The sequence below is a fragment of the Bos javanicus genome, chromosome 2 (assembly GCF_032452875.1).
Source record: "Bos javanicus breed banteng chromosome 2, ARS-OSU_banteng_1.0, whole genome shotgun sequence".
Lineage (NCBI taxonomy): Eukaryota > Metazoa > Chordata > Mammalia > Artiodactyla > Bovidae > Bos > Bos javanicus.
The window spans coordinates 23,548,328-23,561,192 of record NC_083869.1 but is presented as its reverse complement, the minus strand read 5'-3'; the positions used below and the strand labels follow the sequence as shown (position 1 = coordinate 23,561,192).

At 38.2% G+C, this 12,865-nt stretch overlaps 1 protein-coding gene across 4 annotated transcripts in view; it reads left to right on the top strand.

The window, feature by feature from the left end:
- MAP3K20 (mitogen-activated protein kinase kinase kinase 20) overlaps window positions 1-12,865 on the top strand; it is a 165,914-nt gene that overhangs the window by 67,228 nt on the left and 85,821 nt on the right. For all 4 annotated transcript variants that reach the window (XM_061435194.1, XM_061435186.1, XM_061435189.1 and 1 more), the window contains exon 3: window positions 8,850-8,937. In XM_061435194.1, coding sequence (XP_061291178.1) covers window positions 8,850-8,937 — 88 coding nt within the window. The remainder of the gene's footprint in view (window positions 1-8,849; window positions 8,938-12,865) is intronic.

The following is a 12,865-nucleotide window of genomic DNA, read 5'->3' as shown; positions in this document are numbered from 1 at the left end:
TGACAAGAAAGATTGTGGTGGTGATGGTGGTGATGGTTATTAATATGGGAGAGTTTGCCTAAATGGAGGCTATCTCTTCTTTAAACCTTTAAGGGAGAAATCATCTTAAGAGTCTGTGATTCCAGGTTATTTTTTTTACCATATATTTGTTGGGGTTTGGTGCTTTTTTGTCACTCAATAGTCTGACAGATATCACACACATGCCTTTGTCATTAATTATTGTTTGAGTATGCTGACAGAACGCAGAAATAGTGAAATCATTAAATGGAAGAATCCAGGTATTCAAGATGCTGTCTAATTGGAGTCTACAAGATGTGAAAGGACTTTTCAGACTATTTAAAAATTAAGTTTGCCTGAATTCTTCTAAATGATTTTGCAGATTTCTATAATAAATGTAGCAAACATTTCTCTAATGGGATATAAATAATCAAACTCTGTTGCACTGTAGAGTAATATTATAAAGCACTTAACTAATCAGATTGTGAGAGTTGCTCAAAATTCCTAACCATGTAATTTTTGCATAGAGAGAGGGTGCTTCATGCTGTGCAATTAACTGGTTTTATTAACTATAAATTTGGTCGTTTCTTGCTGGCCTGATGGCCTAGTGAGAATTAGATCTTGGTTCTTGACTTGATCTTGCCCAGTTGAGTGTCAGGAAGGCTTGGAAATCTTACAGTGGAGGTAGTGGCTGAGGCCCTAAGGGGAGTTGATGAAGAGTTGTTTCTCACGTTTCTGTAACTAACTAGAGAGTTTTGGTATTTTTTTAGGTCTATTATAATTTTAAGATGTTCTATAAACTAATATCCCATTCTGTATTCAAATTAGGTTTGTAAAGTAAAGTGGGAGGGTTTAGTGATTATAAACAGAACTTTGACATAAGACAATCTGTGTTAAAAACATGGCTTTGCCATTTTTTGTGCTCTTAGGCAAGTTTTAAAATTTCTCTGCAATAGTAGAAGGCTCTGACTCATGATTTGCTTTGAGGCTTTAAAAGGTCAGTCTACCAATTGCATATATCATCACCAGACAGAATGATGTTTGCATTACTCACCTTTCTGAAATTTGATTATTTTCATCAGGTTCTTTAACTACCTGTTCCATTTCTTCCTTTAATTTCTTCATAGTACATATATTTAAAATACAGATAAATAAATACCTCTGCTCAAAAAAAGCATGCAAGTGTTTTAGAATTATATTTATATAATATTTTGGTTCTCTAAATTAATCTGGGCTTCCCTGGTAGCTCAGACAGTAAAGAATTCACCTACGATGTGGGAGACCTGGGTTTAATCCCTGGATTGGGAAGATCCTCTGGAGGAGGGCATGGCAACCCACCCCAGTATTCTGGCCTGGAGAACTCCATGGACAGAAGAGCCTGGTGGGCTTTGATTAATCTAAGCCATTAAATAACATTAGCAAATGTGTTCACAGCAAATATAAAATACTTCAGAATAAAAAAGCAAGATCACAAAATGAAATAAAAACAAATGGATGGTAACTACCATGTTGGTCCAGAGATTAGGAATTCTCCTGCCAGTGCAGGGGACATGGGTTCGATCCCTGGTCCAGGAAGAATCCCACATGCCGTGGAGCAACTAAGCCCGTGAGCCACAACTACTGACCCCACAAGCCTGGAGCCTGTGCTCCGCAGCAAGAGAAGCCACTGCAACGGAAAGTCCATGCACCACAGCTAAAGAGTAGCTGCTGTTCACTGCAATAGAGAAGCCCACACACAGCAATGAAGACCCAGTACAGCCAAAATACAAACAGAGGAGCTTCTGTAGTGGTTGAGTGGCTAAGATTCCCAACGCAGAAGGCCCAGTTTTGATCCCTGGTCAGGGAATGAGGTCCCCACATGCCGCAACTAAGACCGGGAGCAGCCAAATAAATAAAATATTTTGACAAAATATTAGAAGACTAATATAAAATATTATTTTTTAAAGCTGTCTATATGAATTGTTTGGCACAGTAGACACTCGGTGTGTACTAGCTGTTTTTGTATAGAAGTCTGCAAACTGGAATCTCTTTGAGCAAAGGCAGCTTTTGATAAAAAAAAGTATTTAGATGAAAGGACTCATATTTTTATTGTATTTTTTTAAAGGGGGTGGGTAAAGAATCCACCTGCAATACAGGGAATGCAGGAGATGTGGGTTCCATACCTGGGTGGGGAAGATCACCTGGAAAAGGGCATGGGAACCCACTCTAGCATTCTTGCCAGGAGAATCCCATGGACAGAAGAGCCTGGAGCGTAGAGTCCATCAGGTCACACAAAAAGTCAGACACAACTGAGCAACTGAGCACAACACAGCTCAGATAAACGTGGAAAGTCAAATATGATAAATACATGAAGCTAACTAAGACAATTATGAAAGTGGAATTATGAAAGTGGAATCCAACGTGGAAGAAATCTGATCTCTGCTCATAAGCTTGACTTGACTCTGAATGATAAACTGGTTAAAAAGGAAAAGGAAGACCTTCAGAGAAAGAAATTATCATTGGTTAAATACCTGGAATTTCTAGATACTAGGGTAGGATTTCTGTTCTCCCTTAAGGAGATTGGAGCCCAGAGAGTTTAAATCGCTTCCCCTAAGTCACTCAGCTTATAGGAGGCATAGCCAAGACTCCTGCCTCCAGCCTGTTTGACTCCAGAGGGTATCCTAATACACCACAGTTAATGACCTCAGTTCAGTTTATCACATATCTATTGCGGATCCACTCTGAGTAAAGCAACTGTTAGAAATACATCAAGTTAGGTGTATTTTTTTGTTTTGTTTGTTTGTTTTTTATAGAAATGGATAGAAATTTAAAGCATGAAGGAATCTGGAAGATAATTTTGTCCAGCAAAAAATAATTTTCTAGGAGGAAACAAGGTTCAGAGTAACCAGGTGGCTCCAGGGCCATCCATTTTGGAATTAGAATTTAAATTTCCACTGACCTAGTTTTGATTACATTATATTGTGTTTTATTATTTTTTTAAAAGCCTAGCCCTTCATTAATTCATACTTCAAGTCTTATTCAAGTGCTTTCTTTGGGGAGGTTTTCTGTGTAATTTTAGCCCCAAGTGATCTCTTTGACCAAGTTATATAAGTTGTTTAGTGGAAAATTGAGTGCTTGAATGTGCTTTTGTTATCCAAACTGAATACAGGTTTACAATATATCTGACTTTTTCATGTCATCACAGTGACCTTCTGTTGTTGAGCATGAAGAATCTAAAATCTCTCAGTCTTTTATACCTTGGGATATCTCTTACATCCCTGTCCTTAAATCTTCAGTATTTATTTCATTCAGTTTTAGCCAGCCTTCCATCCTGCCAGGTTAGTCTGTCCTTAGTTGGGTATATACTTAACTGGAGAGCAGCCTGATCCCTGGAACGGAGCCCAGGCAGCTGTCCTGGTAGCTGCACGTGGTAAGTCTCCTGCAACCCACCAGGAAAACCATTGAGCAATAAAGACTTCCCAGCACCAGTGACGTTTGTAATGCATCCTGCATGACTCCATCTCGGCTGTTCACGAAGACTGAGCAGAATGATTAGTTTATTTTTCCTTCTTAGTATTTCTAGCCATTTTTCTTCCAAGGAAACGTCTTCATGACATCATACGTCATGAGGAATATAGGCTGTATTATATTATGGAACCTGAATTCAGTTCATTTATCCTTCTTTATTTCCCTGAATACCTAAAGGGCAGCATTTGAAAGAAAACCTACAGAGCTGAGAGATTTGCTGCTTGTCGTATGCCTGTGTTATTGAATGGGTCTCATTAAGCCTAAAAGTGACTCAAAGAGCACGACCTGGGTAGGACTCTGGTGATTCAATACAGAATTGAAAATCATCCTCGCCTATTTTTAATGTTGTTCTATAGCACTGAGTTTTTAGAAGTGGGAGCTGGTTTTCCATCTTGTGAGAATTAAGTTTTTATTTTAGGAAAATGCCCCTAAAATAGTATTCTTGGAGTAAAAATGTAATGAAGTAAACAGCTTTTTTTTTTTTTTTGACACTGGTTCTTGTCATCTGACACGTGTAAATCTTCTGATTACTTAGAGAGTGCATTCTGCCTCAATTATCTTTATAATCAGAGCCTGAAACAGAAGAGAATGTCTACCTACTTCTTGCCTGAAAAAGCAAGATGTTTTGACCTTATACACTACTGTTTTAGGGTTTTGGGGGTTTTTTTTGGCTGCACTGAGTCTTCATTGTGCCATGGGCTTGCTCTTGTGGTGTAAGGGCTTCTCATTGTGGTGGTTTTTCTTGTTGCAGAGCACAGGCGCTAGAGCTCGGGTCAGTAATTATGGCTCACAGACTTAGTTGTTCCATGGCTTGTGGGATCTTCCCAGACCAGGGATCAAACCTGGGTCCCCTGCATTGGCTGGAGATTTCTTAACCACTGGTCCACCAGAGAAGTCCCTGTTTTTGGAGTTTTTAAATCAAGTATTTCCCCTTGTGCCTTACATTCTACTGCTGAGTACAATAGCTCTGAGCTCTGTGGGGATGATGGTAAGAGGTATGCTGTACTGAGAAGACCAAGGGCATTGTCTTTTCAAACCCATCCTGTTCTTTAGAAGCCTGGTTCAGTTGTAGAGTTTTGTGATGTTGGCCCAAGCCTAGGAAGAGGGCTGTCTTAGTCCATTCAGGATGCTGTAACAGAATACTGAAGATAGGATGACTTGTAAACAACCAACACACTCATAAGTTCTGGAGGTTGGGAAGTCTGAGATCAAGTTGTTAGCAGAGTCCATTTCTGGTGAGAACCTACTTCCTGATTCACAGTTGGCCATCTTTGTGTGGTGTCCTCATGTGGCAGAAGGAGGGGGCGAGGGAGCTCTTTTATAAGGGTGCTGATTCCATTCATGAGGCTCTACCCTCATCATCTTTTACCGGTCCCACCTCCTTATACCATCGCTTTCGGGATCAGGTTTCAACATATGGATTTTAGGGGAACACATTCAGCCTATGCAAAAAGCGTGTGTGAAATGTAGCCCCACTACTAAGAATCAGGGCTCCATTTTTCAGTGTGTGGTAGAGGAGTGTCTGCTACAGTGGGTATGGTGTGGGGAAGGTGTGGACTCGATAAGAAGCGGCTTACTTGCAGAGGTGATTTGGAAATATAAATGGTACAATGCCTTGGGTAGAAAGCTGGAAGCAGAAGGTTTAAGATTAAGCAAGCTTCTCCACTCTATATCTGAAAAAGTTGAATAAGGGCATGCTTGGAGAATAGACAAGCAAGGAAGGGCTCTCAAGAAATTTTGCCCATTTGATTGTCATGGACTGCAAGAGGCAACTTGTAGCTATCCAAGGCTTTATCCTGAAAGCTCACATCAACAAAGGGCTCGTGAACACAAATTTCAATGTGGCTTCTACTGTAGTTGTATAATTGATTGATTGGCATTCTTATGAAATAATAGCCTGAAGTAACCCTTATGCATGTAAAAGAACAGAATGAATATTGAAGCAAATCCACACCCACAGGCACTTTACTCTTCTCACTGCCCTGTTCAGAGTAAACATTTACCTTACATGAACTCTTACCACGGCAGTTATTTAAACACACTTAATATCATTATTGTCAAATACAATTTGTTCATCCACCCTTCAAATGCTGTTGAGCTTCTGCTGTATAAAGCATGTGATCTTTCGCCCTCGTGTGGTTTTATACTAGACAAGGTGCAAGTCAAGCAAGGCTTCTCTGAAGAGCTACGAGAACAAATGTCAGAAGGGAGAGGAAGACCATTTAATAAAACACTGAACCAGAGTCTGAGTAGGTATACTCAGTGTCCAGACTTTTGTCTCACGGCCTCTCAGAGTTTATGGACTTCTTCAGCAATAACCCAGGAGATGTTTGTTCTGGTTGCATGTCAGGAGAAACTCATAGCTCAGAGATTAACTAAACTAGTCCGTATATACCTAGGGTAGTTCTGGGGAGGTAAGTAAAGAATTTTACCTCTTTCTGATCCAATCCTAGGGAAAAATCAAAATTTCCATGCAAAACAATATTTTAAATGTTATATTTATATGCTCTAGTCATACATATTATGGATAACATGCATGTACTGTTTTTTCCAATTAAAAATTATAGAGGCTATTGTAAAGAATTTGGGAAATATGTGGAAATTTTAAATCAGTTATGATTCTTTTTACTACCTAGTGTGTGCTCAATTTCTTCTGTCATGTCTGATTCTTTGCAACCGTATGGACTGTAGCCCACTGGGCTCCTCTGTCCATGGAATTCTTTAGGCAAGAATACTGGAGTGGGTTGCCATGCCCTCCTGCAAGGGATCTTCCCCACCCAGGGACTGAACCCACGTCTCCTGCATTGCAGGCAGATTCTTTACCCACTGAGCCACCTGAGAAGCCCTTTGCTACCTAGAGATAAACACAAATAATATATTTTATTTCCTCCCCATCTCCTTCCTTTTATGTGTAATTTTAATTTTTTTTTTAAATGTGGGCTCTTATCTTCTTAAATTTGGGGGAATGGCTATTCCCCTTTAAATTATTGGGGAATGGCTACGCACTCCAGTATTCTTGCCTGGAGAATCCCATGGACAGAGGAGCCTGGCCGGCTACATAGTCCATGGGGTCGCAAAGAGTCAGACATGACTGAGTGACTTATACTTTCACTTTCTGTATTTTCTAAGTACATCCATGTTTCTGCAAATGACAATATTTTGTTCTTTTTATGGCTGAGTAATATTCCATTGTAGTTACGTACCAAATCTTCTTAGTTTTAATAGTATAAAAAATATTTAAATATTTTGGCACAATAGAGCATTATTTCAGCCTTCATTGTTAATATGTTTCCTTTTTAACATAAAACTGAACTTTTTCAAGCCATTAATCCATTATTTTGATGTGTAAGCCATTTGCTAGAGTATCCCAGAATTTAAATCTGGAAAACAATGGGAAAACAACAACTGAAGGAAAAATTATTTGCTGCATACTTACTTCAGCAATTTCCACTGATGAACTATTGACAAGCAGGTGCCTATAGAGGCGAATCTCTATAATACATCCACCTGCATTCAGATACCAGCTACTATAAGCACAGGCTTTAATAATTCAATCAGTCCCAGGTATTTCTGTTGGAGCTTGTTTGAATTGCTAACAGGTATCATGATTTCCATTTATTGCAAATATCACTTATTTATTTAATCTATCTCTACTTATTATTAGCCCCTTTCCATGAAGCTCGTACAACATTCTAAAGTAGCATGTTGTTTTCGAGATGTTAAATCAAATTCTTAGTTTATTAAATTGGAACCTAAAGCCTTATTCCATAAAAACATCTTTTGCTTGCAAATCATACTGCAAGAGTTTTTCATAACTGTAAAAAATTAAAACATGAGCACAACAAAGGAATACAAGATAATAGTTGTTCTGTTATTAGCATATACCTACTCAAGACCATTTAGACATGCTTACCAATACCTGAAAAGATAAATTCTCTCTCCAAGATATAATTTGTTAGTATCTTAAATGTAAGCATGAAAGCTAGCTGAAACACTGAAAATTCCATGTCATGCTGAATTATAAAATTATTGTCCAAGGATTCAGAATATTCTTGTATTTATTCTTATTGATGAAAACATTTTTAATGGCTTCGAGATTTAGATGTTCTGAAGAATATACCAAAATGTGCCAAAGGATAACACTCCCTGATTTTGACCGATACTGGTTCCAACATTAATGTGTCCTCACATTGAACTCTCATGCTTTACTCACAAAGAGTTGATCTGCCACTGAAAAACAGAGGGCTTATGATTTCCAAACTTCACATGAACTCTATTTTTACAACAAAGGTCATTTATGCTGACCTTTGAAATAGAGTTGCCATATGGATGAATAATTGTATTTATTGTCCAATTAGTGTATTTTCTTTCTACTTGGAAAACTAAATTATGAGAACGTTGTTTGATGAATACAGAATCTCTACACACAGTGAACACTCAGTAATTGTTAAGGAATTATTTCTATAGACCCCTTCAACACTTACTAAAACAAATTGTCAAATCAACCTTGATAAAATGAATGTCTCATCCAGTCACTGATAACGCTCCTTTCTCTTGTTCCCATATTGACCCTGTGTCAACCCATAACCTCTGTTTTCTGTCTACTCAAACTACCTTCAAAGCAAGTTTCACACATTTTTAATGAAAAATCATCTCCTCCTGGGTGTCCCAGGTGGTGCTAGTAGTAACGAACCTGCCTGCCAGTGCGGGAGACATAAAGACGTAGGTTCAATTCCTGGGTCGGGAAGATCCTCTGGAGGAGGGCATGGCAACCAAGTCCAGTATTCTTGCCTGAAGAATCCCATGGACAGAGGGGTAAGAATACTGGAATGGGTAGCCATTCCCTTTTCCAGGGGATCTTCCCAGGCTAGGGATCAAACCCAGGTCTCCTGAATTGCAGGCAGACTCTTTACTGTCTGAGCCAATTTTGTCATAACTGTTCTTCCAACCAATAGAAATTTAGTCGTGTTGCAGTCTGCCAGTGGGGATACTATGCAGAAAAAAAAAAATCTGTTTGACTTTAAGGAAGAAGGCCTTTACTTAAATATGGCATCTCCCCTCTTTAATCATCCCCCTCTGCCGTCAGTCATGTTGGCTTTCTAGTAAGCACTTCTGCTGCTGCCAGTTCAACCCCATTTCTTTAAAAAATTTTTAAGAAACTTTCAATATAAATTCTTAATCTATCAAGAAGACTGTCAAAGACACTGTTTTATTAGTATCACATGCTTGTTGAACACATACACATCTTTGTAAAGTATGTAAAAGAAAATTGAATATAAAATCTATTTTATGAGACTTTCATAAATGTGAAATTTTATGCAATTTTGTATTTGATTTTTGTATAGGCAGAAATACTCAGCGTCCTCAGTCACAGAAACATCATCCAGTTTTATGGAGTAATTCTCGAACCTCCCAACTATGGTATTGTCACAGGTAGGAACTCCATTTGACTTTTTTCTTTCCCCATTTACCTGGCTTTAAATTCTTTAATATGCTCAAATGCTAATATTACCTTCTGACATGAATTGTGTGCGACTGTCAGATGTCACTTTTGTTGCTATAAAGCATTAATAAAACTGATTATATCAATATAATTAAGAATGGTGTTTCCACTTCTACCCATGTTTAATTGTGCTAATTATATCTGTGTAAATGCTATTTAAATGCACTCACAGCTGCAATACCAATATTTAAAGGTGCCGTTTAACTAAAATTTCATTTAATTAGTTGAAATGAGCGATGTTTTTTGTAACTCTGTGACCTTTTACAAATTAAGATTTCTTGAGCTACTCACGTTGTAATTCTTCACAAGGCATTTTAATTCCATTAGAGCATTCTTTCTTCAAGGTCTCTGATGTGAGAATAATATTTTTCAGGTTTGGTCATCTGGGTTAGTAATGACCTTGATCTAAATTATCGCATAATATGGAACAGCCATTTATAACTGATGGAAATACCCTTTCCAAAATCGAGCACACAGAAAATTTTGCCATATAAAAATACAGAAAGGCACCTATTTATATTACTTTATACTTTGGCCACCTCATGCAAAGAGTTGACTCATTGGAAAAGACTCTGATGCTGGGAGGGATTGGGGGCAGGAGGAGAAGGGGATGACAGAGGATGAGATGGCTGGACGGCATCACTGACTCGATGGACGTGAGTTTGAGTGAACTCCGGGAGTTGGTGATGGACCGGGAGACCTGGCGTGCTGCGGTTCAGGGGTTCGCAAAGAGTCAGACACGACTGAGCAACTGAACTGAACTGAACTGATACTCATAGTTATATAATCCAATAAACAGCTTCAGGTCTATGATAAGTATAGTGTTCAATTTTACAGTACATAACTTTGACCCAAGTTCTTTATCATGGCAGTTCTTTGACCAAAATAAAACAAACATGAAAACCTTAAAAGATCAGCCAGCCCTCTTTTCTTCTACTGTAGTGGTAAGAACTTGGATTGTCTTTATATATTGTCTTAAAATAACAACAAAATACCCCCAATAAAAAGGAGTGGATTAGGTACTTCCTTATAAATTATGTTATCTAATACTTAGAATAACCTATTTCACATAAGAAACTGAAACTCTAACTTAGGTACTTTTCCAAGATTACCCAACTAAATGGTAGGACCACAGTGGTGTAAATTTCTCAATTGGTTTTATACAGAATCTCCTCTTCTTGTACGTAAGCTAGGTTCTGGAAGGCTATGAGCACACTTTAGATCCAATAGATGTGGAAGATTGAATGTATTGCTCCGTTTTACATAAGAGACTTGAGTATCCTCAACCAACCCCCCACAGATAACTGAAGGATGGTAGTACATATGCGACTGAGTCAAGTGTGGAAGGTCAAATGGGTTGAGAATGATAGCACTTGCCTTGCCTCTTGAAATGAACACTAGTGTGGCAGACTTGTAAGTAAGGCAGGCACGAAAACTTGATCACCCAGTCCAGCTAGCTCCCTCTTTTTAGAACCTCATTGTCTTTCTCAGATGTTGGAGTCCTGACGGGGAAACCTTGAATAGCTTGTACCTATTCAAATCATCTTGAGTGTACTTGTTAATAAAAAAGGTTGTTGCATCAGGCAGCTGTTGTCACTCATACTGAGGACTTAAAAGAATAATTTAGCAGAGTGATGGAATGGAATGGGCACCAGAATAGGAATTGAGAGATGAAGTCTTGTCTTGATTCTGCCAAAACTCCATAGATGGGTTCCTGATGATCTATGTCTCAATTTTCTCTTCGTGAGTGAAGGGACTAGAATTGATTATTTCTGGGTGAGACTGTGTATACGTGCACCCGTGCATGTGTGTTTGCCGAAACTTAACCATAGAGACGATTTTCTAAAACCTACTTGTAAGACTTAGCACAGAGTCCAAGAGGTAGCTGCCATTTTATTTCCCTTGGAAGGGAAGTGAACATCTTTTTCCCAGATCTACAAAATAATGGGATGACTAGAATCTCCAGAGTCAAAAGAAAAGGTACAATAGAGGATCATCTTTGATCATTCTTTGATTTTTGGAAACGTCTTAATTCTGTACTACTGATCAAGCAATAAGCATGAACTGGAGTAACTATAGTAATTTCAAACAAAATAAACTTAAGAAATATTACTAGAAATAAATTGAGTCATTCATAATGATAAAAAGAATCAATACATCAGGAAGATATAGCAATTGTAAATGTATACACAGTTAACAATAGGTCCTCAAAGTACATGAAGCAAAAACTGACTGTAAAAGAGAACCAGTCAGTTCAACAAAGGGGTTTCAGTATCCCCATTCTCAGTAATTGATAGAATAACTAGATAGAAAATCAGCAAGGATATAGAAGACTTGACAAACACTCTCAACCAGCTCTACACACCACCCAACAAAGAATGCATATTCTTCTCAAGGGCATATTCTTTAGCATGCATGATAAGTTAAATCATGAAATAAATCTTAATACATCAAAAAGAATTAAATAAAATGGAAGCCCAGTTCAAGTTCAATGCATGAAGCAGGGCACCCAATGCCAGTGCTCTGTGACAACCTGGGGGGATGGGGTGGGGAGGGAGGTGGGAGGCGGGTTCAGGATAGGGGGACACACGTATACCTATGGCCGATTCATGTTAATGCATGGCAAAAGCCATCACAATATTGTAAAGTAATTATCCTCCAATTATAATAAAGGATTGAAGAGTTCTTTAATCACAATAGAATTAAAAAATCAGTGCAAGAAAGAAACCTGGAAAATTCCCAAATGTTTGGAAATTACACAACACGTTTCTAAACAGTCAATGAGTCAAGAAACCACAATGGATTTTTAAATATTTTCAACAGAGAGGAAATGAAAATGCAGCATATCAATATTATAGGTGGAAGACAAAGTAATACTTAGGAGGGAATTTATAAGCATATTAAAAAGCAGAGACATCACTTTGCTGCCAAAGGTCTGTATAGTCAAAGCTATGGTTTTTCCAGCAGTCACATACGGATATGAGAGTTGGACCATAAAGAAGACTGAGCGCCGAAGAATTGATGCTTTTGAACTGTGGTGTTGAGAAGACTCTTGAGAGTCCCTTGGACAACAAGGAGATCAAACCAGTACCCTAAAGGAAATCAGCCCTGAATATTCATTGGAAAGACTGATGCTGAAGCTGGGTCTCCAGTACTTTGGCCGCCTGATGCGAAGAGCTGACTCACTGAAGACCGTGATGCTGAGGAAGATCGAGAGCAGGAGGAAAAGGGGACGACAGAGGATGAGATGGTTGGATGGCATCATTGACTCAATGGACATGAGTTTGAGCAAACTCCGGGCAATGATGAAGGCCAGGGAAGCCTGGCGTGCTGTAGTCCATGGAGTTGCAAAAGTTGGACACAACTGAGCGACTAAACAACAACACATCTATGTTTCATTTAAAAAGAAGGTCTGAAATTGATCATTAAGCTTTAACCTTAACAAACTACAAAAAGAACAAAATTAGCCCAAAGCAAGGCAATGAAAGGAAATAATAAGGATTAGAGCAGAATAGAACAACATAGAAAACAGAAAAATAATAGAGAGAGTCCATGAAACTAAAATCTTGGTCTTTGTAAAGCTCAGTAAAACTGACAAACCTTTAGCTGGACTGACCAACAAAAAAGAAAATACAAATTGGCAAACTCAGAAATGAAGATAGCATTATGGTCCCTACAGAAATTTAAAAGGATTATAAGGGAATATTATGACCAACTTTATGGCAACAAATTAGACAATTTAGATGCAATGAAAAAATCTTTAAAAATATAAAAATTTTCAAAACTGACTCAAGAAGAAACAAAAAATCTGACCAAAACTATAAGTAAAGAAATTTGAATTCATAATTTAAATATTTC